General features: G+C 40.5%; 1 protein-coding gene across 6 annotated transcripts in view; it reads right to left on the minus strand.

Annotated features, from left to right (window-relative positions):
- Nucleotides 1–26,026, minus strand: part of CADM1 (cell adhesion molecule 1) — a 346,709-nt gene that overhangs the window by 45,562 nt on the left and 275,121 nt on the right. For all 6 annotated transcript variants that reach the window (XM_081544817.1, XM_081544816.1, XM_081544814.1 and 3 more), the window contains exons 2-5: nt 20,094–20,240; nt 18,341–18,493; nt 10,968–11,105; nt 8,336–8,494 (exon numbers count right to left, since the gene is read on the minus strand). In XM_081544817.1, the coding sequence (XP_081400943.1) occupies nt 8,336–8,494; nt 10,968–11,105; nt 18,341–18,493; nt 20,094–20,240 (597 nt within the window). The remainder of the gene's footprint in view (nt 1–8,335; nt 8,495–10,967; nt 11,106–18,340; nt 18,494–20,093; nt 20,241–26,026) is intronic.

The following is a 26,026-nucleotide window of genomic DNA, read 5'->3' on the forward strand; positions in this document are numbered from 1 at the left end:
AGCTTCACCTGAGGGTCTTTGTCAATCACGGAGGGTGACTGTAGTTTGGAGGAGCATGGCAATGCCAAGATGAACCTGAGATTTGGTGAGGGGTTAGGGATAAGAATTGGCCCTTATAACACGGCTGCCTAAACTGTTGGGCCAGGCTGGTTTTGCTCTGAAGGAGGGCGATGTCTAGTGACACAAGGAGGTTGGGGCTAGTGAGAGAACAGAGACACAGCAAGCTCTCTGAGGAGTTAAAGAGAACATCTTGCAAAAGGCTTGCTTTCCATTGTCATCATACATTCATGAATAATTTTCACTGCCGTTTATTTTGTTTGTTTTCAAGGTGAAGGCCCTCCTGCTGTTACATCTGCTGTATGAATCGGAGCACTTAAATGGCACTTCTCGAAGAGGGCTGAGCCATGATGAGTGGGATGAGTCAGGCCTTGGAGGACGGATGTGGGACCAAAGAGCATGTGCCACATCACACAGTAAAATACAATTTCCTCTTGTTGCAACCTGTAAGTAGCTTTGTGGATACTGAAATGACTGTTTACCCAACAGAATCAAATTTTATTCTGTGATGTTGTGACAGAGAATTGTTCCCAGTGCCTTTGAAGTGGGGTGCACACTCACCCACACAGCACTCTTCCAGATCTTTGAGAAATCTTCAAAATTTGAAAGTGAACACAGGGTGAGAAAACCCTCATAGCAAGAGTGTCTGCACAAGAATGTAAGCTCTGTAACAAGAAAAGTTTTTGGTTTTTGTATCCCTGGTGCCTAGAACAATGTCAGTGACTGGAACACGGTAGGCATTTAGTATGTATTTACCAAGTGGATGAATGAATGAAAAAGTTGGGAAATGTTGGGGAATGGACATCTAGTTCTGCTACTGGTTAAACGAAAACTAGGAGACCATGAATCCACCTTAGCCCTGTTATAAGATAGACAAGTCACATTCAAATTTTCAGGTTTTTCTTTGAGCACACATCCAGTTCAACAGGGCAGTCCAACTGAAAATAATTCAAAAGGAGCTGGGGGAAAGGTTTCTATAAAGACGACATGGAAGAAAAGCAAGGGAATTATTTGATTGGCTAGAGCTAAGCAGTTGCCTTATTTGGGAAGCCTGGTTAGCTACCTGTGATTGGCTAGGTTTTATTGTCCTGGAGTGCATTGGGTTTGGTTTAGGTTTTGGTTTGCTTACATAAGTTACCAAGGTATTAGAATCACCTAATTAGATTGGTCTAATGGCCTCCTTGGCCATTGGTCTAATGGCCACTTTAACAGCTCTTATTGCAAAACAATCTAGCTCCCCAAATTTGAGGATCAACCCATGTGTTCTGATTTACATACTTTCATTTCATGACACATTTCTTTAGCATTTTGGGTATTATTCCAAGGTGGTATCTTAAGAGAAATCATAAAGGATGGTGTTGAGCCATTCTATTTACTTTTTGGTTAATCACCTTAAGTATAGGAAGTTTTCTTTGGTTGTTCAATATTTTTTAAAACTTTTTTTCTTTTTAAATTGAAGTATAGCTAATTTACAATGTTGTGTTAGTTTCAAGTGTACACCAAAGTGATTCAGTTTCATATACACACACACACACATTTATATATATATATATATATATATATATATATATGTTTTTTCAGATTCTTTTCCATTATAGGTTATTACAAAATACTGAGTCTAGTTCCTTGTGCTATACAGTAGGTCCTTGTTGCTTGCCTAGTCTATATACTAGCGTGCATATGTTAACCCCAATGTCCTAATTTATCTCACCCACCTCTTATCCCCTGTGATCCCCTTTGGAGCATTCTTTTTCGAATTTGAGATATTAGCTCTACAACCATTTAAACTTCCACAGACTCAAAATCTGACCTGGAATTAAAAACCATTGAGAGTGCACATTAGAAGGCTAGTTTCACTACACAGTATTCAACGCTCACAGCCTCAGAGACTCATCTTTCCTAAGTACATTAGGTCAGACATTAGGTGAGATGTGGGGAGACAAGCCTCTTTCTACAGGGTGTGCCTGCAGGAGGCAGGGATGATGGCAAAGGCTTTCTTCCCTGGGAGTCATGTCACTCAAGTCTTGCTCACAATGGATTTGGCCCCGTGTTTTCTCTTTGATTTTTGAGTATTGGTGACTCAGCCTCCCACCTCTTTGGGCACTGCAAAACGCCTTGCTAACATGCCAAAGAGTTAATAGCATCGGAAACTTGGACCCGCCTCTACTCTGTGTTAACACAAAAAACAACAGTTTAAAACATTAGTTTCAATTTGGGGGTCCCCCATGTCTTCATTAATTTTCAGAAGGAATAGTAAATACTGAAATAACTTCCCTGAAACTCAATCCATTACTTTAAAAAAAAAATAAAAGAAGGGGAGAGTGGGAGAAGAGCATATTCTGTTAAAAAAAAGAGAGAGAGAGAGATCAGAGAAACAGGCCAAATCTGAAAATGACAGCTATTATGCTTTGACGAATACAACCTGGGAATAGAATTGATGCAAGAGAGGATGGGACATGGGAGCTGCCGTGGCAAACAGTGCCTTATCCTCCACTCCAAAGAGGAAAGCTTTCCCCATTTCCAGGCTTTTCTCCCTCCTTCACTGCAGGGCTCATCGATACAAGAGAAACATTTATTTTGGCCCAAATAAAGAACAGGTTTTGATCATCTCCTCAATGCCCAATTTCCCCCAATTGAAGGAGGGAAAGAAACAAAAAAATCCAGCCTTCGGTGGACCCTGGATGAACAAGAATATGGATTTACAAAATACCTGGCTACATCAAGTCAATAAAACTCATTTTGAAAATGATGCTCATGAACATGATTAACTGGCAGATGATAATCAGAGCAGGGAAGGCATTCAAAACACCCATTTTTAGAGTCTTTGTCTTCATTCGCCCTTTCAAAACTCATCACTTAAAATTTTTTTTTCAGGTATGCACACACACAAACCCCTTACTAGATGAGGGTTTTTGCAAAACATTTTAAAGAGCAAGGCTACAGTGGGGGAAAGCAAAAGACACATAACAGTAATTCCAGAGCTTTGTATTCACATCGGTCCAGAGTAAGGCTTTCCCCCTTACACAGCAATCTGAATTCCACACTGAGGGTCACAGCTTCTCTTTGAATTCCCAGCTTATGTCGCTATGTGTTGCCACCTTGATGCTATTTAGACAGTTTTCTTTTAACGCTCAGACAGTGAACTGTTCTCCTTTAAACAGGCTTTTATTTGACAAGAGTGTTCGCTCAGATCTGAAGCTCCACTAACCGTGCTACAATTCTACCACGTTCTGCTATAATCAACCCTGCTGTAAATTTCAGCAATGCTATATACACAGACACAGGAAAGAAAAAAAAAAAAAAAACGCACAGAAAGAGTTTAGGGTCATACATTTCAGAACATTAAAGAGCAAAACTGTTCTCTGCCTAACATCTAAGGAAAGAGAGCTTTGAATTCCAGCTCGCGAGCATAATTATTTTCTGTTTTAAACATTTAACTGCGTGCTGCTGCCGTATCCTTGCTGAGACTCAGAATGAAAGCTGGAAAACTAAGAGCCCTACTGTACGTTCTTCCTTCCCAGCAACGGTCCTATGAGAAAACCTTATTAATGAGCTTGCAAACGAGCACCCAACAGGGAAATGTCACAAACAAGAGCGGCTAATGCCCCAGAAAATCAAATAACTGAACACTTGGCTGATTGTGGTGCTTTTCATATTTATAATAAAAAAAGGGAGGGGGGACTTTAATTCACTAATTCTGAGAGGTCAACACCTTGCTGAACAAAACAACTCATTTATTTATGTTCAGAAATCTCCAGATGATAAATTACATCGATGTTAATCACTTCAATGCATACTACACAATTAATAGCTGTACTCGCCAAAAATGTAAGGATTATTAAGAGTATGACAGCATACACATCTGGCTGATTTTTCACGTAATTGGGCACAACAATTTCTCCTGGTACCACAAATAAGTGTCCTAACAAACAAACACTGCAAAATTCTGTGTTCAGTTAATTAGGTCTTGAATCCACAAGACCAAAGGGTTTCCAAGTTGGAGCTCAAGCCTCGTCTTCTGGGCAACTTGGTGGCACTCTGTGTCCAGGGGCTGGGCAACCCTTCCCTTCATTTTATCCCCCCTCCTTGCTCCTATTATTTAAAAAGTAAGATATTTAATGGCATACAGTGTAGGTTTCATGATTTCATTTCCTTTTTAGAAAGAGTATTTTCTAAAAGGACATAATTTATACAGCATTCAAATCCATTATGTGTCATTTTACTCTGTTCTTATCCTGATTAATATCCATCCATCTTAGAGGAGACACAGAGAGGCTTCCATAAAATTTCTTGTTGCAAAAGGGCCAGGGTTGAACTGAGTATCTTTAATACCAATCCTATCAGGTCAGATTTGTCTCCAGTCTCATTTACCCAGGGTAGAGTAATTCTTAGTCTGAGGTCCATGGACCAGCTCAGGATGTCCTGGTGATAAACTAATGTTTATCACTGATAGTATAAGAAATCTTTTTACACGGCAAAGGAAAGGAAATTTAAAAATAATAGTTGTATGCTTATTCTAATGTTTACTGAATAGAATACACATAGCAAGTAAAACTCATAATTTTATAGGTGTTTTTGCACAGGTCTTGGTTAGGTTAAAGTAATAAAATAAAATGAGAAATTCTAAATGAGATAAGGACACAGATGACCTGTGGATTTGCTAAGGCTTGTGATGAAATTGGCCCTCGAATAACTAAACTTAGTAAAAGTGTATAGGATAAATAGACTCCTTATACTGGAAGCAAAATGTGGAGAATGTTCATCATTTCCAGCTCTATAGCTGGAAAAGGATTTAATTTTTAAAGGGGTCAATGATCCACAAAAGGTTAAGAACCGCTGATGCCAGGGTTTGGGCCAATTAAAAAAATAATGGTCTATTGTAAATAGTGCTGCAGTGAAATAGATAACTAATAAAGATCTAATATATTGCACAGGGAACTCTACTCAATACTCTGTAATGGCCTATATGGGAAAAGAATCTAAAAAAAGGAGTATATATATATGTATGACTGATTCACTTTGCTATACACCTGAAACTAATACAACATTGTAAATGAACTATTGCTGTTGTTGCTTTCGTTCAGTCCTGTCTGACTCTTTTGCTACCCCCTGGACTATATCCTGCCAGGCTCCTCTGTCCATGGGATTTCCCAGGCAAGACTACTAGGGTTGCCATTTCCTTCTCCAGAGGGCCTTCCTGACCCAGGGATCGAATCAGTCTCCTGCTTGATAGGCAGATTCTTTACCACTGAGCCACCTGGGAAATCCATGAACTCCACTTTAAAAAAATAACGGTCTAATGTTATTTTTCACAGAGTATCTGGAATAATTCACCACCCAGGAAGACTGGCTACTGAGTCTCATACATTTATTCAAGCATCTCTTCTTTTCTCAAGCCATCAAGATGTGGTGTGGCTTGTCTGTAGAGGGGGGGCTACCATGAGAGGAATGGAGTTGAACCCCCAACACCACTGGCCAAGGTATGAGAAAGTTCTAGCACACAATGACTGAATGCTTTGGGTATCTGAAGCATGAGGCTTTTTGTTATCCATTGCTGCTGGTGTTCAAGCAGAGTAAAGCTGGTAGGTAATGAAGTATGGAATTCCAATCATGTCTGAAGATGCTACTTAAGCAATTTCTGGCTGACTGGGCAAATTTTTCAGTAGTGCTCTAGGAAGGGAGGGTAAGGAACTGTCAGGTGACTTTCTTGAGAACAGAGCATCTTATTTAAGGTGCGAAACCAGACTATGAATTCCATTCAGATTAACGTAACACTTTGTAATTCTTAACCCTCTTTTACACAAAAAGACATGACATTTTCTCTCACACACATTCCAAGAAGCAGAATATCAAGGATAAGATGTTTGCATGGCTTATGCTGAGTAAAAGAATACATGCTCTCATAAAAAGGTGCCATGTTAAAGCTAAAAAGGATCCAAAGATGTGTCTTCGATTTGAGGAAGGCATTACAGTCACTTTCCTGCAGTTAAGGGCTAACAACACTTTGTAAGATTGAAGTCAAATGGATTCAGATATGCAGCTTTATTCCTTTTCTTAGAAGGACAAATCACACTTGAATCTTCAAAAGAAAAGGCTTTATAAAGATCATTAGCAAGTCTTCCAAGGGGTAGGAGGTGTAGTGCTTGAAATATTTTGCATTCGGGAGTGAGTATAATTTTTTAGGTGGGTGGGGCTATATTCTATTTAGAAGACACCCTGGGAAACTAAGAGTTTAGGGGTGGGAACTGGCTGAATAACTACTCAGGTCTCACAAAAGAGCTAATGCATTATTAAAGCTAATGAGCCCCTACAAGGAAAGTTAATGGATATTAAGTTTGCTTAAATGAATTACATATTAACAAAGTCACAAGAAATCTACTATCTGCCAATTTAGGTAATATCTGATCGTTTCTGTTTTCCCATTATAGGGACAATAATAGTTTTAGTGATATGAAAATTATGAGCATGATGCCCATAATGAAGTAGACGAAATGAGTTAACAAGAAAAACCTGCATTATGTAATGTTAAATTGAGCCAAGCTCACAGGGTAGGTTGCAGTGGGATAGCCTGGTAGAAGTAACTTTTTATAACTTTCCCCATCCCCTGTTTTGCAACTTAAACAAGTGATAAAAATTATAGGGGGTGTGAAAGATGGCCCCCCAAATATAGACCTACTTTCTAACCTCTGGAACCTGTGACTGTGACCTTATTTGGAAGTGGGATCTTTGCAGATGTAATTAAGCTAAGGATATTGAATTGAGACCATTCTGGGTTATCTGGGTGGGCCCTAAGTCCAATAAGTGTCCTTACAAGAGACACACAGAGAAGAGAAGATGGCTAGGTCAAGATGCAGACAGAGACTGGAGTGATGTGGCCACAAGCCAAGGAACATCTGGAGTCACCAGAAGCTAGACAAGGAAAGGAAAGATCCTTTCCTGGAGCCTTTGGAGGGAGTTTGCCCTGCCAACACCTTTATTTCAGACTTCTGTCCTCTGGAACTGTGAGCGAATAAATGTCTGCTGTTTATTAAGCCACTGAATTTGTGGTAATCTGTTATGGCAGGCCTAGAAGATTAATAAAATAATCATAGAGAGTAATGCTTTTCCTTTATTCAATGCTCTGTCACTGTCATCCAATCAAACTCGTGTAACATTTTCACTATGCACACTCAAACAACACCTGGATCTGCAGAGGTCAAGTTACAGAAGCCTTTTGATAAAAAGTTGAGAAGCTGACTACTTAGCCATAACCTTAGTGCAAGAATAATTGTGTGCAGAAAACACATTATTCTTATCCACAAGTAGGAGAGTCCAGAGGAGAAGATGAGGAGACAGGGCTTAGAGAGGAGAGACCTCACTTATCATGATCCAGCTTTTATTGATGAAGCCATCAAAACCGTGGCACCCATCCCAAAGAGTTCCACTTTTATACTCGTCAGTATAATTTAAGCTAAAATGGAAGAGAATGTGCAATTTAAAACAAGATGCTGACGTTCACTGGGAATAAAATCCCTTCTATAAAAAAAAATCCAGCACTTATGATGGGGTTAATAAAGCCAGGGGGTGGAAATTACCCTAGATTTTGAAGTTGGCATAGAAATGATTACAGTCAATATTCACAAAATTTAATTAATTAAGTCATGCGCTAGAGCAGATTGGAAATATTTTCAAGTTTTACATTTGGGTTAAATGTAGCATTTTCAAAATCCTCATTGGCACTCTGTAATATGGCAGTGTTTCAGTAAAATAATCCTTTGATTATTTTTCTACCAAGACAACAAGATAAAAATTCTATCTAAACTATATAAAAACATATGTATTTAATAAGTGGCTTCTGAAGTGTTTTTTTTTTTTTTTAAAAAAAAAACCTGCTAATCTATATCCTCAGAATAAAATACTTGGGTAATGCTATGGTTTTTATGGTTTTAGTATTTGTGTCCCCCCAAATCTTGTATGTTGAAATCCTGATCCCCAGCGTGATGGTGAAGCCTTGGGGAGGTGATTAGGTCAGAAGGGTGGGACACTCATGAGTGGGATTAGTGCCCTTATAAAGGTGGTTCCAGGGAGATCTCTAGCCCTGCCACCATGCAAGGACATAGCCCGAAGGCACAAGCCATGAACCAGGAAGAGGGATCTCACTGGGACGTGATCATGGTGTTAACCTGACCTTAGACTCCCCAGCCTCCAGAACTGCGAGCAATACATTTCTGTTGTTTAGGAGCCTCCAGCCTGTGGCAGTTTGTCACCACAGCCAGAGAGGACTGAGACAGCTACTCACACTGTACTTCCAGGTACCGCTGGGTCTGCAAGTTTCCGGTGACGGCAGGGTGCTCCACCTGACAGATCACTGGAACCCCGTCATCCTCCTTGTGCACCTTCAGCATCAGTTGACTTGTCACAGTGTACATGTCTGACCACTCCTCCACCTCTGATTTGCCTGGGGGACGGTGGGTGGACAGGAAACATACCAGGAAACCAGAGCTGAGTGAATGTCACTCTTTTCTTAAATATCCCCCCTCCCTCCCTGTGCCCAATATTACTATTTTAACAAACACACATAACGGAAGTCATCTGGGATAAGGGTAATCTGGGGGTACATAACTGATTAAAAGGTAATTTCCTGCTTTTCAGCCTCATGGGAAAGTATTTAAGATAAAATCACCTCCACATACTATTTACTATTCATTTATTTATATTTTTGGCTGTGCTGTGCCTTCATTTATGTGCACCAGCTTTCTCCAGGTATGGTGAGCAGGGGCTGCTCCCTCGTGGTGGTGTGTGGGCTTCTCACTGTGGAGCACAGGCTCTAGACTGCTGGCTCAGTAGTCATGGTGCATGGGCTCAGTTGCCCCACAGCATGTGGGATCTTTCCAGGGATTGACCAGGGATTGAACCAGTGTCCCTTGCATTGCAAGGTGGATTCTTATCTACTGGGCCACCAGGGAAGCCTACTGTTTACTGTTTTTATTGACATATATGCTTCTTCTATCTTAAAAATCTCCCACGAAAAGGCAGCTGCAATTTGACCCATTTTGACATCTGACTGCTTAAGGCATTTGGGAGGAGGAGAAGAGAAGTGCTTCTTTTCCCTGAGAACCATCTGAACTTAGCACATCTACTAGGCTGTCATGCAGTGTAAAAATTCCAGGATATCACCCACATCCTTAAGTAATTCAATCGGAGTAGAAATATAAACAACCCCCTTCCCCCACCCCCGTGAGCAACAATTAAGAGGGAAAGCAGCTAAATGGATTGGCATAATTGAAATTGTAATTGAAATGTTTAAACTCGGAGACTTTTGGAAGAACACAACTGAGTGCAACGGCAGTGGGCAGAGCGAAGTGAGATATAGGCTTCAGGCCAGAAGGGAGCCACGTCCAAGAACACCCAGAAAAGGCGGGAGGAGGCTTCCGGATCGGATGAATAGGCCAAGGGGGCCCTTTTCCTGAACTCAGCCCTCCCTGGGACATGGCGCACCATTAACTTTCTTTTAATGTTTTGTACTTATCGGTACACATTTAATGGCTCAGTTCACTTAGACAGAAAAGCAGAGGGGAAATGAGAAACTCCTTCCTTCCCAAAACCATACCTAGGAAATAGGAGATTAAAACAGAGCAAGCTTTTTGAAACTTAAGCCGTTATATATAGATTTTTCTGTTTCTAGATATAGATTTTTACATCCCCTTTCTAAAAGGACTTCTTTTCTTCCTGGTGCTCTTTATTTATTTAACAAGCACATAGAAAGCACTTTACCTTGGCTTAGACATCAGCTCTGTGTTTTACAAATATTCACTCATTTCATCTTTATAAGAATAACACAAGGTATGTAAACATTAATATCTCCACTGTAGAGGAAACTGAGGCACACAGCAAGCATTTCTGTCAAATGACCAGCCAGGGCTGTTCTGCCCCTGAGTCCTCTGTTCTGGGTACTACTTGCAAGACAATCTTTTGCAAAGAAAGGAATCAGAATGCAGACATGACTGAGAAACTTAGGATAACTGACAGGAAAAAAAAAAAAAGAATCAAAGGGGGACTAGCTGTATCCTTCAGCCAATGCAGTGCCTAAGAGGGTAGGTATCCAAGGATCCAGGAATCAGATCTGGATGGCCCAGTGCCGAGGGAGAGACAACGGAAGCAGGGTTAATGGAGATGCGTCTGTTGCCAGCACAAAATCAGAACCTCGCAAAAGAACAGGCTGCTGACATGGGCAACTGAATTACAGATTTCATAAGAACGGTGGTGTCTGCAAGTTTACAATTAAGATAAATTCTTAGTCCACTTAGCATAACCACCCTTGCAGGAAAGGAGGTTGTCAAAACAACCAACAGATATTAGAATGACTTGGTATTCACCGTGGCCAAAACTGCTATGCATTTTTTTTTTTCCAATGTACAACACAAGTTTGGGGTCCTGATCTACTCTGGGTCATGGGGTAAAAACAAGGAGAACTAAGGGTACAGACAGGGCCAGTCTGAGCTCAGAGGGTAACTCAGTGATTCTAACTGGTCTAGAGAGCTCTGTTGGGTTGGCCAGAAAGTTCGTTTGGATTTTCCCATAACATCTCATTCATGGAAAACCTCAAATGAACTTTATGGCCAACCCAATAGTTTATGGGTCTGGTTCTCTCTGAGCCTTTGAGTAAGCATCTAGCAAAGTAGATGCTTATTATCACCAAGCATCATATCACTGTGAACCCTCAAAGCACCAGAATAAGGATATGAATAGAACAATAAAATGCCATTACACTCTGGCCTCAGACACACTTAGTAACTGATGACAAACCATATACAGATGAGTATTTTTGTTTTGGGGTCTATTTTGTATTTGCTTTTAAGTCCACAAAGATGTACTCCTTCTGGGACCAAGTGTGGACTGGCTTCCTCAGTCCTGGGCAATTCACGTCTTACCTTTGAGCTCCTTGTTCCCTTTGAACCACCGGATGGTCGTGGCTGGTTTGCTGGCCATGGCGGTGCAGTTGACTTCAATTTCCTCACCTTCCACTGCAGTGTCTTTCTGGATATCGATCATCAGATTACGTGGTGGGACTACAAATTAAACATATCCTTTTTAAACACAGAATCTATTTCTGGGCATACTATTCTATTCATTAGAAATTAGGACCATTGCTCTTAAGAAAAAGAGATAAATAATAGACATTCTTGGTGGGAATTTAAAACAAACTGCCACTGCAGGGAACAGAAAAAAGAAAAAGTCATCATCAAATAAAGTTATGTAAAATCGCTTAAATTAGCATTTGTGTCCTAAAGTTATCTGATAAAATGACCAGTCTTCAACTCCTACGTTATGAGTGACCAAACTATAACAATATAGGCACTAGTGAAAGTAGTAAAAGTGTTAGTCACTCAGTTGTGTCTGACTCTTTGTGACCCCATGGACTACAGCCTACCAGGTTCCTCTGTCCATGGAATTCTCCAGGCAAGAATACTGGAGTGAGTAGCCATTCCCTTCTCCAGGGGATCTTCCTGACCTAGGAATCAAACCCAGGTCTCCAAACCATCTAAGCTACCAGGGAAGCCTCTATAGACACTAGGTTAGTTATCAATCAGTCATTAGAAAATTGACCAGGAAGTAGATTAAAAAAATAACAGGAAATCACACTACTGACATCCTCCTTATCTGGAAGTCTCTGAAAAGAATATTTCTCCTTGAATTCAACCCTTAGATTTCACTCTTCATATGAAAGATTCTGCAGTCAACCAGCAAAGATCTAAAACAAGGAGTCCCTTAAAAGAATCATTCACCATAGACATCCATAGAAAAACTGTGCCTCACAACCAGTTACACTCAATTAAAATTATTCATAAAATCCAGAATATGATCATGACCTCTGATGGGTGGTGTAGTAATAAAATCCGTTAGCTATGAAGATGCAGTAATATAGGAAACGCCAGTTAATTTGCAATGATTTTCCATATGCTGAAAGCCAAAGCTCCAGATTTTGGAAAACCAAAGGTGAAAAGGATTATTGAGAGTTTGTAAGTAAATTTCATCTTCAGAATGAAAACCACCCTTCTCTATGCATATTAAACATGTATGTCATAAAATGGTTAGAACAAAATATTGGGGCTTAAAAGGCTGAATGAAGTATGCAGGATGATGGTGATGATGAAGAAAGCACGTTTTCTTTTCTGAAAGTGAGGTGACAGGGAAGCTTCATATAAGGTGCAACCTTACCTTGCAACTGAGCTTCTAGAAATAAAAATCAGTGAGAATACTGTATTCAGCAGACTGAAGCTAAGAATATATGCCCTGACCACCATGAATAAGCTAAGATGGTTCTAAGACTTATGATTAATAAGTTTCTCAACTCAGAAGAGAAACAAGAAATTAAATATGTATAAACATGCCATCCTGATGATCAAGTTGAATAATAAATCTCTGATACGGCTTCAATAAATTATGGGATTAAACCATGTATTTGGGATTTCCAACTGTTCTAGTCCAATGTGAAAATTCTACCCACAGGAAGACTTTTACACTGAATTGAAGCAGTTGAAAATTCCTATAGAGAATGATGGAAAAGGAAAAGGAAAATGATTTGTTGTATCTGTTTCTCAGCAAGATAGTTTGAGGGTGGGGGAGTATAACCATCACAGCAAAAGCAAGCCTCTTCTTTGTTCCCTATGTAACAGGAAACTAACACAGTTGCTCAACCGGATGTGCTGCTAAAGAGATATTGCCCCAATGAGTAGTTAAACATGGCAAAGAACTACTCTAGTTTACATTACATAAAGAGATACAGTCGAAGATCCAATTTGGAGCTGCATGTCTGCCAGTATTCTAAGAGACAGAAGGTGAATGGGACGGCTTCGGCTAGTTATTTCCTCAATGTACTTTAGTCTTCCTAGATGACAATCATGGAGAAGGCAATGGCACCCCACTCCAGTACTCTTGCCTGGAAAATCCCATGGACGGAGGAGCCTGGTAGGCTGCAGTCCATGGGGTCGCGAAGAGTCAGACACGACTGAGTGACTTCACTTTCACCTTTCACTTTCCTGCATTGGAGAAGGACATGGCAACCCACTCCAGTGTTCTTGGCTGGAGAATCCCAGGGACGGGGAAGTCTGGTGGGCTGCCGTCTATGGGGTCGCACAGAGTAGGACATGACTGAAGCAACTTAGCAGCAGCAGTAGCAGATGACAATCAGGTAGGTTACAGATTTTCATTACATGTACCTAGATGGTTGATATGGAGTACACAAGAGATGTATAGAGAGACTAGATGTGTAGGGCCAACAAATACTACTAAATTCTGAGTGAAGTATAATGGGAATATTGAAAAAAATGCTATTGTTAGAGCAAATGTCAGACAAAAAGATTGTCTGGGACTAAAGAAAATAAGGTCTCAGTGAGCTGTGAGGAAGCGAATAAGAGGCTTAGACAAAAAGGGACTAAGTAAGAAGTAAAAGAGCTAGGAATGTCCTCTTAACAAATGTAGGGATGACAGTCAAACAGTATTAATTCTTTCAAGGTCCAGGCAGAAATAAAATAGAGGGATGAAAACAATTCCAGTGTGCATGGATAACTTTGGGAAAAACACCTAGATGGTCATTCTCTGTTAAACCGGGAATCTTCCTGATGGGAACAGATCCAGGAGTTGTTAAAAGGTTCCAGAAAATATCAACCATCAGGTCTTGATGGCATTAAGGTTCAAACATAGTCTCTGTCAGGTATTTGTTTTCTCTGTGTTCCTGGGTATCTTCCCTTCATTTTCTTTTTCGTGTTGATCCTGAAGACTATCGGAGAGCTCTCTCTCCTCCTCACAGGCTCCTCCTAACCTCCACTGGCAATTCACCTTCAGCGCTGTTTCTTAGTGAAAGAAGGACTTAATTCTCTCCATCAGATGGAGATGGTCATAAGGATGAGTGTGTGTTATTTCACATTATCAGTAATGTCCAGTGATTCAAAGTAAGGAAATGGCAAGGGGCAGGTATAAATTAGGGCTTCCCTGGTGGCTCAGTGGTAAAGAATCCACCTGCCAATGCAGGAGACATGGGTTTGATCCCTGCATCAGGAAGATCCCCTGGAGGAGGAAATGACAACTTACTTCAGTATTCTTGCCATGGACAGAGGAGCCTGGCAGGCTGCAGTTCATGGGGTCATAAAAGGAATCAGACGTGACTTAGTGACTAAATTACAATAAAACCATATAAATTAGGCCAGAGGAAAATTTACCAACGTCTCTTAGATTTTTGTTTAGGGGCTGAGAGCATGACTGGCTGCAAATAGGTCCTTATCTGGATCACCCATTGTTTGGTATTATCCATGTTAATGCTTCCTCTGCTGCAGTGGGTACAATTCACAGTTCCTTAACCCTTACTAGTAATTCTTGTACCACTGCTAGCTGCTTCTGCAGAGTTGACATCTCCTTTTCCTTGACAGGTGAGGTAAACATGTGGAAAACTTCAAAAGTATTGGGAAATATGACCAGTGTAGAAAAAGAAAGGACTTGTTTATTGTTGAGAAGAGCGTCCTGAGAAATGGCTGAATGACTGTTTCCAAGTCCATAAACAGTTTTCTCAAGATTGTGAACAGTATTTCTGATCTTTACTAAGTTTGGAAGAATAAACAGTCAAGTACAGCAGGGGTTGTTTGGTATACAAATACAAAATAAAATCCAATAATGTGAGTCAACATGGTTCATTGATATCAGTTATTAAGTTGACTTCTGTCAGATTTTTTTAAAGCTTTAGAAAATATGAGGTGATTTAAGTCTACCTTTTGGGGGAAAAAAGGAGGTTTGGACAAGAAAATCTTAAAGTTTATTTTGGTCTATTCATTGTCCCCTGTCTTCCCTTTAACTTCATAATGTCTATTCAAATATGAAAGAGGTTAGTAAAGTATAAAAATCCATTTATAAGGAAAAATGAATTAAACCTGCTACTAACCAGAGAATACACTTATACACGGTACACTAAACAGACACATTTAGTAAAAACTGCAGCCATTAATGAAAATAACCAAAGATATATGTATGGAGATGCATAGATATGGAAATACGAATAAAAGTCACAGAGAGGGAAATACTAGAAAATAGCAGAGAAATGTCAAGGTTCTTCTTAGCTAACCTCAAATCTATAAGAGTGCTAATTATAAACATTACACCTACAACATTAAAAAAATCAGCAATATCAAGATGAGCCACATTAATTACAACAAAAGAGGAGCCTTAAAGCTGATCAGTACGTGGAATCTCACTCTAAGACCCTTTAAAATAATTAGATTCTCCTGTTCCTGGAATCTTAAGAGTGAACACTAATCTTAGAAGGGCAGGATTGTAATAATATTAGTGATTATTATCAGTAACTATATTAATCATAAAGCAGTATATTCTCTCTCTTGTTCATCTCCTCTCATGAACAGTAGTATGAAGAGAGTCCTACACGACGGTGCCTGTGGATTCTCAGGTGGCTCAGCGGTAAAGAGTCCGCCTGCCAAACAGGAGACATGGGTTCAACCCCCGAGTCGGGAGGACACCCTGGAGAAGGAAATGGTGACTCCAATATTCTTGCCTGGGAAATCCCACTGACAGAGGAGCCTGGTGGGCTACAGTCCATGGAATTCCAAAAAAGTCAGACATGACTAAGCAACAACACTATGATCTGGAGACAGGAACAAACTCATCACAAGTGGAAGGAGTGGATGAATATCCTAAAAGGCACCAAAATGCATGTGGAGAGTTTTAAGTTTTTACAGGGGTAAGGTAATAAACATAATAGTAACTAACAAATCCCCATCTCTATGACTTATAATTATGCTGAAAGCTTCAAGCAACTAATAAAGATGCATGCACTAAAATGAGCATCTTCAACCGATCAAGAAGTCTGACAGCTGTGTAAGTACATATGGGGTCCTTTTCAGAGAACCACAGATAGAAATGAAGATGATGCTAATAGATCATTCTTCATTCATTATAATATCTGAAAATGCTAAACCTTAGGAGGAAGCTTTGAATACATGAGTATCAGTGGAAATTGTCAGATTTTGGAATATGAAAGACTCATATACACTGATGATAACAATTTGACTCCGTCAAGGAATCCTAGAATAAATTCAATGGAAGGAATATTAAATGAATGCATAATGTATGCAAAAGGGGCATCTACCAGTATTACCTTCAAGTACCTCTAAGTTAATGCTTCTATACAATACAAGCAAGAAATCTATTACTTCTAGAATAAGCAGACCTCCAAAAGGATTACAGGCATAATGCCTCTCAAAAGTCCAGTGCTGGGTGTATTCAGTCCAACTGGACCGATCCAGTGGGTCTGAGAACAAATGTACCAAGTACTGAAAACTGACAGGCAGTAACTGCTTGCCAAAGACCAGATACACTCTTGCGAACAAAATATGTCACCTTCAGAGGGAAAATCTTGAAACAGCAACATTCAGGATTTTACTGAAAGCAACCTAGACTAGAAGACCCAGAGGTTATGAGCCAGAAGGGTAAGGTCTGTTTCAAACTCTAAAATTCTTGATTCTCACCATGTGCTTTGTCCTGGGCAAGATGGCTAATATCTATTGTTATCTCTTTGTTTGAAATAAAGACATTCATACTTAAAGGTATATGAAACAAACATTCTGAAAATTCAAAATGCCTTAAGTATATTCCATCTAGTTTTCTTTTGTGGGCATGCCATAGACAACGGTGGGTCAAAGGGAATATGGTCAATTTGAAGGTTAGGCAGCTAATGACTTACTCCAATAAGCAAACAAGTGCTTTCAAAGACATCTACTGAAAACTTTTGGTACATCTGCCAAATACCAAAATAGTCACCCAGCCAAACCTTCCACACTTACTATTTCTGTCAGTCTAAAAGGGATCAAAGGTGCAATTAGAGATAAATATACATACACCATCAAACACAGACTACAGAAGAAGCACAATGGCTGGACATAAAACATGACTTTCTAAAATCAGTGTTCCTCTCATCAATAACTTATATGTAAGCATTAGGGATACATTTTAGTTCAATGAATTAAAAAAATGCTCCCTATTACAGCTGTGTTTAAATAAAGCAATGAGGCAGCAGCTTAATACATACACCCATAAATACATATATGTTCACACACACTAAGCAAAATCGTCCTTCATATTTATCTTTCCCCTTTAATCTTCATATCATTACACTGAAAAGCTGCGGTCTGCTGCCTCAAATAGACTTTGATTCATCATCTTCCCAAAGGTGTAAATCAGAGATCTTGCCTCTTGTTATATGTATGTCCTCGAAAACTCAGTTTCAAAAATCCAAAGCAGCTGGTGTTATGTACTGGAGCATATATTTGTCTAAAAGGTGACTAATTCAGACCACGTTTACCACAGGAATATCTGCTCATTCTGTCAAAACACACACATGGAAACCTGGCTACTGGGATTCTGCTGAAAGTCACAACCTAGTGATCATACATGAAGATGGGGTCCCCAACCTCAGGGACATGGACTGGTATCTCCTGTCAGATCAGTGGCAGCATCAGATTAGAAATAAAGTGCACAATAAATGCGATGTGCTTGAATCATCCCCAAACCAACCCCCTCCACCCTTGGTTCATGGAAAAACCGTCTTCCACGAAATCAGTCCCTGGTGCCAAAAAGGTTGGGGACCACTGAATGAAGACACTCAACTTGTTAGAGGAAGAAGTGTACCCGACAGCCAGTGCACAGTCCTTGCTTAGTATCAGCCTTCTCTCCCTAGAAGCTCTTCATTCTTTTGTGTCCAATGGTTGCAATTTGTGGCAAAGTATGTGTTCATGGGGTATGATTTTTACAGCATCATCTTGAGTATGAGCAATAAACAAGGCAATAAGTCAAGCCAAAGAAAAGGAGATCAACAATATTAAACAAGATGTAACTCAGAAGGAAAAATCATTAAGCGGATTTCATCACAGAGCTCTGCCCAGGGTGCAGATGTAGGAGCTTATCACCCCCACTTCTGCACAGAAGGAAAAAAAAATCCTAGAAGTTAGAAGCAATGACATTGCATGTGGTGAGTGATTCATTTGAGGGCTCTAAATTCCCTTGATCTTTGCTTCTGAAGCTTGAGGGTTGAAACCCAAGAGCAGGTGGAATCTATAAAGCCTGCTGATTGCCATTCCTTAGAGTGTTTGGTAAAATAGGCTATTTTTAAAATTCCGCAAGATGGGCGGTGAGTCTTCCTAAAACAGTTAAATTTACCATTAACCTTTTCCTAGCTGCTGGAAGCCATCTGACAGGAAGCGCCACCCCTCTCACCTCCCAGGACAAGCCCTGATGCATTCCTTACCCAGGACTGTGATTGTGGTGTAACTTTCCTGCGGGGGGTCAGTGTAGAGCTGGCAGAAGTATCTTCCTTCATCAGAAATGGAGACATTTGTCAGCGACACTTTCAGTTCACTGCTCGAAAAATTCAGCAGCTGGAACCTGCTGTCCTTCAGAGCTGGAAACAAACCACAGAGTTAGTGATTGTGAGAAAGACGACTGTCTGTTCGCCTTCCGGAGGGGAGGATGAAGCCAGGTGACCAGAAAACCAGCTACAGAGGAGACACGCGGATCAAGTCGTCCTGCACCTGGTGGGTACTGCTTCGTCCTTCTTGAGTTCCTATTTAGGGCTTCTGCATTAACTGCATGTGGACAAACGCTCCTGCTGGAAAAGGAAACTCACACACGTGGGTGTGTGTTTCTGTACACACACACACACACACACACACACACACACACACACACACACACACACACACACCTCTTGCTGCCAGTTTTGAGCACTTATTCATAAACTGTTTCGAATCTTCTATCAGAGATAGGCAGAATGAAAGCAGCAAGAAAGGGCAGGCCAGGAGGCCCCTTTGGGCACTGAAATTTCAGGGAGTAGAACCCACCCACGGGCTTTTAAATTGTCTCTAAAAATCTGAGGCCTTAAAAGAAATAGAGGTCCTAATGTTATGAGAGAAAAATTTTTAAAAATCATTAGTAATTTCAAAAGCAAAATGAAAATCATTTAAAAAAAAAAAACTTTACAGCAAAACAATCCAATTTAACTGGGATGCATCTCTGCGTTTGATGTGATTTGAGGCGGAGCTGCCAAAAGTCTGTGACCTGGGGCCCAGGGGGCCCTGAGCTCTGACCCTATCTTCTATATGTATTCAGCTTCACAGTGTGAAACCGATTAGACATAAAGCAGGAATTCAGAGTCATCACAAAAATAACGTATGTGGGCTTTTTACTGTTTTCTAATATCCATTTAAAATCCTTTTATTAATTTGGCAAAGGTTAGATCAGTATATACTAATGACAAAATTCATTCTCAGAATGAGAAGCTGGCTTCTCTCCTCTTACCCTCCCTCAGCCCCTTAATGTTCCTCAGGTTTGTCGATTCTTTCCACGGGTCATGAATGTTCTGAGGCATCAGGGAAAATGGAGAAAAGCAGGTAGGAAGCGACATATCCGAACCCGCTTTGTAGGCACCAATGCTCTCAAACAGCAATCTTTTGAAAGACCGGACTCTTGCTCTTGCCAAGCCCTGGCACCCATGTGAGCCACTGCTATAGTATACAATTAAGTTTCGATTATTGGCTTTCGTGGTCTTACATTTGGAAGGATTTCAGCACATGGGCACCTCCATCTTCCACAGGCTAAGATGACAGGAGATTTGGTTTTGTCTTTATGGGCACAGATTGCCTTGAAAACTTCAATCTTCAAACCAAACAGATTACCTTTGAGAATGCTATATTTTCCTTGCTTAACCCTATTTGAGTTGTTTGTGTCAGCTAAGTATTTGGGACTCAATTGCAATTCACCTTGAATTACTACAGTCAATTCCTATTGCAAAAGAAGACTGCCTTACTTTTAAAAAGGACCATTCAAGATTTCTATTAGGAAGATTATGATTCCATGTCTCTTCTTCCCGCTGAAGAATTGATTAAACTTTAAGCATCTAACATTAAATTAAAAAAAAAAAAAAAAGGCCTTGGCAATCTCTTTATCAAGACAACATGTAGGAGAAAAAATTGTCATCGAATGCTATAGAGATGGAAACTTACGCCGGAAGTCCCTGAAATAAATGGTCTGTCTGTTGGGATTCAGTAGTTGAATAACAGAGTCGTCACTCTTATTGACTTGGCAGCTGATGGTTGCAACTTCTCCTTCAATCACTGTCACGTCTTTCGTAAACAAATTCTGTCCATCACCTTTAAAAAAACAGGAGAAAAAATTTCCATCAATTAAAATTAGAAACAAGAAGCGAATTAGAAAATAGACACAATGGGAATCTCCTGGCGGTCCAGTGGTTAGGACTTCATGCTTTCACTGCCAAAGGCTCAGGTTCAATCCCTGGTCAGGGAACCAAGATCCTACAAGCCGCAAGACCAAAAAAGAAGATAGACATAAGCAGTAACATTTGCCAAGGCTTGCACGCCTTTCTCCATAGTCCACAAAACGAGTCTATTAAGCTGAGATAGATCTAGGGGCAGAATACAACGAAGTCTGGAATCAGCGTGCTCCCAGAAGTTATGATGCCCGTGTTCCAGCTTCTGGTGTCTTCACTTACGGCATGTATGCTGGAGAGGTAAGGAAAGGTCAGAGTATTGGCTGTCATGAGGAACGGCAGCTCTCACAAACGGAGCAAGGGAAATACACAGATATCAGCCTTCCTTATCTGAGAGTTGGGCATCTGTAAATCAACCAAGCACAGAAAGAAAATACTAAAAAATAAATTCCAGAAAGTTCTCCAAAGCAAAACTTGACTTTGCACATGCCAGCAACTATTTATATAGTACTTACATTGTATTTACCACTATTTACATAACATTTACATTGCACTGGGTATTGTAAGTCATCAAGAGATGACTTAAAGTACACACTTCAAAGGAATTGAGCATCCTGAGATTTTGGTGTCTGTGGGGAACCTGGAACCAATCACCCACGGATACCAAGGAATGACTGTACTCACCTCCTCACACATCCTTTAGCTATTTGGTCACCTCACAGAAAACTCAAGGGGCTCAGTAAACAATCTCACCTGGTTAGTGGATGTCAAGATTCTCCGAATATATGCAGCTCTGTTATTTATTGTGTAGGGGTGGGGAACTAACTATGACTCTTTGGAATCTCAATAAAATCCTAGGAAGGCTTACAGTTCAGTTTGTTACCCTGTTCTTCATGACTCACCCAAAGCCCCAGGCAACTCTGAACCACGCCCTTTCTATAGACTACCCTCTTCCAGCCAGTTAGAAAAGCTCTTTGTTGTTGTTGTTAATGGCTAAGTCGTGTGCAACTCTTTGCAACCCCATGATCTCTAGCCTGCAAGGATTCTCTGTCATGGAATTTTCCAGGCAACAGTACTGGCATGGGTTGCCATTTCCTACTCCAGGAGATCTTCCTGACTCAGGGATCGAACCCATGTCTTTTGTGTAACCTGCATTGGCAAGCGGATTCTTTACCACCTGGGAAACCCCAGAAAATTTCCAAAAGTCTAGGCTTTCAGTCCACTGATACCTGGATTATCTCCAGATCTGCTCTAGTTTGTTGCTTCTAAGACAAGCAAAGCAGCCAGGGGCCCTCAGAAATGTCCTCAATGATCCACAGCACAGGTAGGAGGAGGGGAGACTTCAAAAGCAAAAGATGAAATAATGTTGAATGTCCAATTCTGCACCTGGCATAGCAGGGGATACAGAAGTACATGACATTGTCCTAGCCTGTAAGAAGCTGCAGTGTTGGTGAAAACTGATCTCTAATCCCCACTTACAGAATAAAAGGTAGAGTACAGGCGATAGGTATGATGGCCAATCAGGAAGGGGACAAGAGAGATTGCTTTTCAGCTGTAAGATCTTAGGCAAACTATTTCAAGTCCCTGAGACTGTGTCTCATCTGCAAAATGGGGACAGTAATGAAAAGCTATCTCACAGGGCTGCTAGGAGGATTAAGAAAGATAATAAATGTAAAGCATTTAGCCCTGTGTCTAGCTTCTCATAAAACTGAATAAATGGGAGCTGTTATCATCACCACCATCACTTCTCTAGATGTCAGATCCAAACTAAGCGACTATAGGTGTTGGGGGTAGTATGAATACAAGAATGAAAGCTCATGATCCCTGCACTCAAGGAGCTCTCTAGGTAATTATGCATCAACTCAGGGCGGCTTATTCACTCTCTAAAAAAAACTTTGTCACATTAAGAAACGAAGGTCAAAGATAAACACTATTCTAAAAAAAAAGTGAGACTGCATAAATAGAGGTGCAATTAGAGTAAATGGAGGATTTCCACCTGCTGTCATATTTCTGCTGAAGGATCCTTTTTTGGCAGGACACAGTGGGGAAGTGTGAGAAAGGGTGTCTCAGATGGCTTTAAGCCAAATCCAACTAGAAATAGACCAGCCTATGGGAGAGGATAAGAAAAGAGGAAACTAGAGGGATAAGAAAAAAAAATTATTAGAGCCACAGATAAACAAGAATTCCTGATGCTTGAGGAGCAAACCAAAATGAAACCCAACCTTGAGGCCTCTGATCCAGGGAATTAACCTGGGTGTAAGAACAAGGCCCACAGGGCTTGTAGCGAGTAAAAAGGTAAATTTTCCCCAGCTTGATCCAGCAGTGAAAGCTTAGTGGGCTGAAGAGTGTGAGAGAATAACAACAAAGAGGAAGAGTGATCAGAGGAAAAGCAGGGACGTTTATTTTTTCCTCGGTGGATTACTGTGACAAACACAGAATTCAGAACCCAGCTGGAGGGAGCAGCTTATTCCCTGATCTGAGAACAGAACAAGGGACAGGGAATTCCTGCCAATCAAGCATGCTTTTCATGGTGGTTTCGCTGGCCCTTGAGAAGGTCTGTACAGAAAGGGCAATACCCTATTTCCTCCAGTAACCCAATCTAGTACAAAAATTAAGGAAACATTAAACTGCATGATTCCAATGCTATACAGTGTCAAGTCATGGGACTTGCCTTGAGGAGATCAGAATACCAAACTGGTCCGCTGGATTGTGGAGATTTCTTCTACCTCAAGGAAGTTTATTAGCAACAAATAGGAATCTTCAGCTTATAAAAGGAACACATGGAAAGGCTATCCAGCAAAAGGCCTTAATCCCTTTGGCCTTATAGATCCTGACTACATCATGCAGGGGGCTTTTCCAGGTGGCTCAGTGGTAAAGAATCCACCTGCAATGCAGGAGATGCCTTCGATCCTGGGTTAGGAAGATCCCCTGGAGTAGGAAACGGCCCACTCCAGTATTCTTGCCTGGAAAGTCCCATGCACAGAGGAGCCTGGTGGGCTACAGTCCATGGGGTCACAAAGAGTCAGACACAACTGAGCGCACACACACACCATTGCAGATACTAGGACTTGAAGCCAACTGCAATTCAATTATGCTCTAATGGGATGGTTTCTGTGGAATAACTGTACACTCTAATTTTAGTCTTTACTCAGAACCCTAGTATATTTGGTCTGTATTCATATTAAGGTTATGAAACATTTGCAAAGGAGATGGGAGCAGAGGAGTTGACCGTGATTTTGTAGTTTAAGCAAGATAAGTATTACAACAGAACCAGAGAAGTTTTCATTTCTTTGTTCATTCTTAAAAAGTCTCAACATTCTTATTTATTACTTACAATTAAGTAATATAAGACCAGATCCCTTTAATGTGTCATTACTGAGTAAATCATTCAGGTAAAATTTTTGCCATCGGCAAATGTTTGCCCTTGCTGTGCTCTGGCACATAACATGCTCTGCAAGTCCATGGTGGTATCATCATCATTACTGTATTTTTTTATGAAATTGCTAAGGCCAACCTAAAATCCAGTGTCTCAGAAAATGACAGTTCCTAGCTATGTTAACATGGTTACAATACTAATGCTAAAAAATTATAAGTGCTGAAAGATATCAAAGTGCCTTGATGGATGGTGGTGGCCCAAGGGTATCAGTCTGTAAAAATCACCAATAAATTACATGGGTCAGTTGGACAGTAGTTATATTAAACAGAGCTCCATATTTGGAGCATCAGAAGATGGCTGCAATGGAATAATAATGACCTATTTATTGGAGGCAAAGCAAGTGAATGACAGTGATGAAAATACGATATGTATGTCAGTCCTCTTAACCATCTGAAGCCTTTATGTAAAAATAATTTCTGCTCACATCCTCAAATATTTCTTCCAAACAGAAGGGTGCACTGTGACTTGATAAATTTCCCCTTGACATAGATATCATGACAATTAGGTTGTTACAAAACACAATTTGATGTGTAGCAGAAGGATACAAACAGGCAACTCTAGTGCCTTTCTTAAATAATCCATTTTAAAAACCTTTCTGATTTTCTAAAACTCAGTTAGCAGATATACTGTCAAGGTAGAAATAGCACATGCTCTGGGCAAAAGAAACCAAGGAGGCTTCAAGCAGGTATGATATAACCATAGCCATTAAATAAGGCTGTTAGCAGCAAGGTAATTTATTTTAAGGGTGGAACAATGTCTGACACGTATAGGCATTTTTGATTGCTAATTGGTATATGTGGGTGAGGTTTAAGAGACAGAACGAAACTAGGTTTTAATTTAGACCAGCAACTGAATTCCCTATAACATGCCTACTCGCCCCACAAATTCTAAAAACAAAACTTCAGCATTAGAGGCCCATTCACTCACAAGCAAGTCTCCCATAGTACTCTAGAAGTTGCCAAGATATTCATGACAAGAAAGAAAAAGCATCTTATCTAAAGCAGAAAAAAAGATAAAATTTATTCTGATGACCACTAAAGACCATTTCAGCTGAGGTGGTTAGGGCTGGAGTGGATGCAATGGACTCATAAATCCCCCATTAATTCAATCATCAATTGACTTAACTCCTGGATTCTTTCCTGAAACCTCATTTAGTCACAAACACTATGTAAATGGCATCACAGAGAACACTGGCCTGGGTTGGAATCTATTGGACCAACAAGAGAACTGCCTGAACTGGGGGATGACGCAAATCTTCAAACAAGGAGCTGAAAGGAGAAATGGCATTCTCAGGCACAGGGACGTGGGGGAAGGAAACATAAGTTGATCTGATGCTAGGCGCTTTCTCAGTGGCTTTGAATGCTTTTCCTTCTCAAACTCCTGGAGTTTTCAATATCCCAACTTGAAGGACCTGAGACACAGAGAAGCTGAAATAAGCTGTCTAATGTAATTAAGCTAGGTGGCCAAACTGGTGTTAGAATCCAGTTCTGTCAGTTTCTCCAGCCCATACAGCTTGTACTTTTCAACCGGCCAAACTCAGGGTCTGCTGCCAAGGTTCTTACTGGCTCTGCCTTGGAAAATTTACTTGTTTTTAAAGAGGGTGATTTCCCTGTGAGCAACTTCTGACTTTTTTTTTATTTCCGTAATTTATCCAGAACACAATTACACACTTCAGGATGAGAGAGAACCCGTCCTGAATGTAAAACACCTTGTTTACCGCTGCTTCCTTCTTTCAGCACTCGGCACACTCTGCCCCTGCAGAATGCCTTTATTACCACTGCATGGCCGGCATTTGCCAGCACGGAGAGCTCTGGCCTCCACCGCCTGGCTGTTAATAAATAAAGCACTTCATTTACACTGGGGGAATCTCTCCAGTCAAGTCTATAATAAAAGGGCAAGTCACAGTTAGAACAGGATTCAGCTTATACTATGGCAACTATGTAAACTCTTACTGACTTCGAGGAGCACCGATGACTCTTCACTGGGAACAGTTTGCCCAGAGAAAGAGCAAATAAAGTCCCTTGACCTATTCCTTTAGCAGCAAAATCATATTAGGGAAACCTTTCTTTTTTTTTTTTACCCTCTGCTGTATGGAAGACTGAAACTAACATTAAATCAACACAGTCAGGTTGTCTGAATAGGCAAAAGTGAAACCAACAGTACAGGCTGTCTAAAAAAACCCAACCAAACAAAAAAACCATCTTGCTAATGATCATGGTAGTTACTAATTTAAAAAAGCCACCAGAGTTCTTGAAATTTCACACCAATTCAAG

The sequence above is a fragment of the Giraffa tippelskirchi genome, chromosome 11 (assembly GCF_054371585.1).
Source record: "Giraffa tippelskirchi isolate mGirTip1 chromosome 11, T2T-mGirTip1v1.2.pri, whole genome shotgun sequence".
Lineage (NCBI taxonomy): Eukaryota > Metazoa > Chordata > Mammalia > Artiodactyla > Giraffidae > Giraffa > Giraffa tippelskirchi.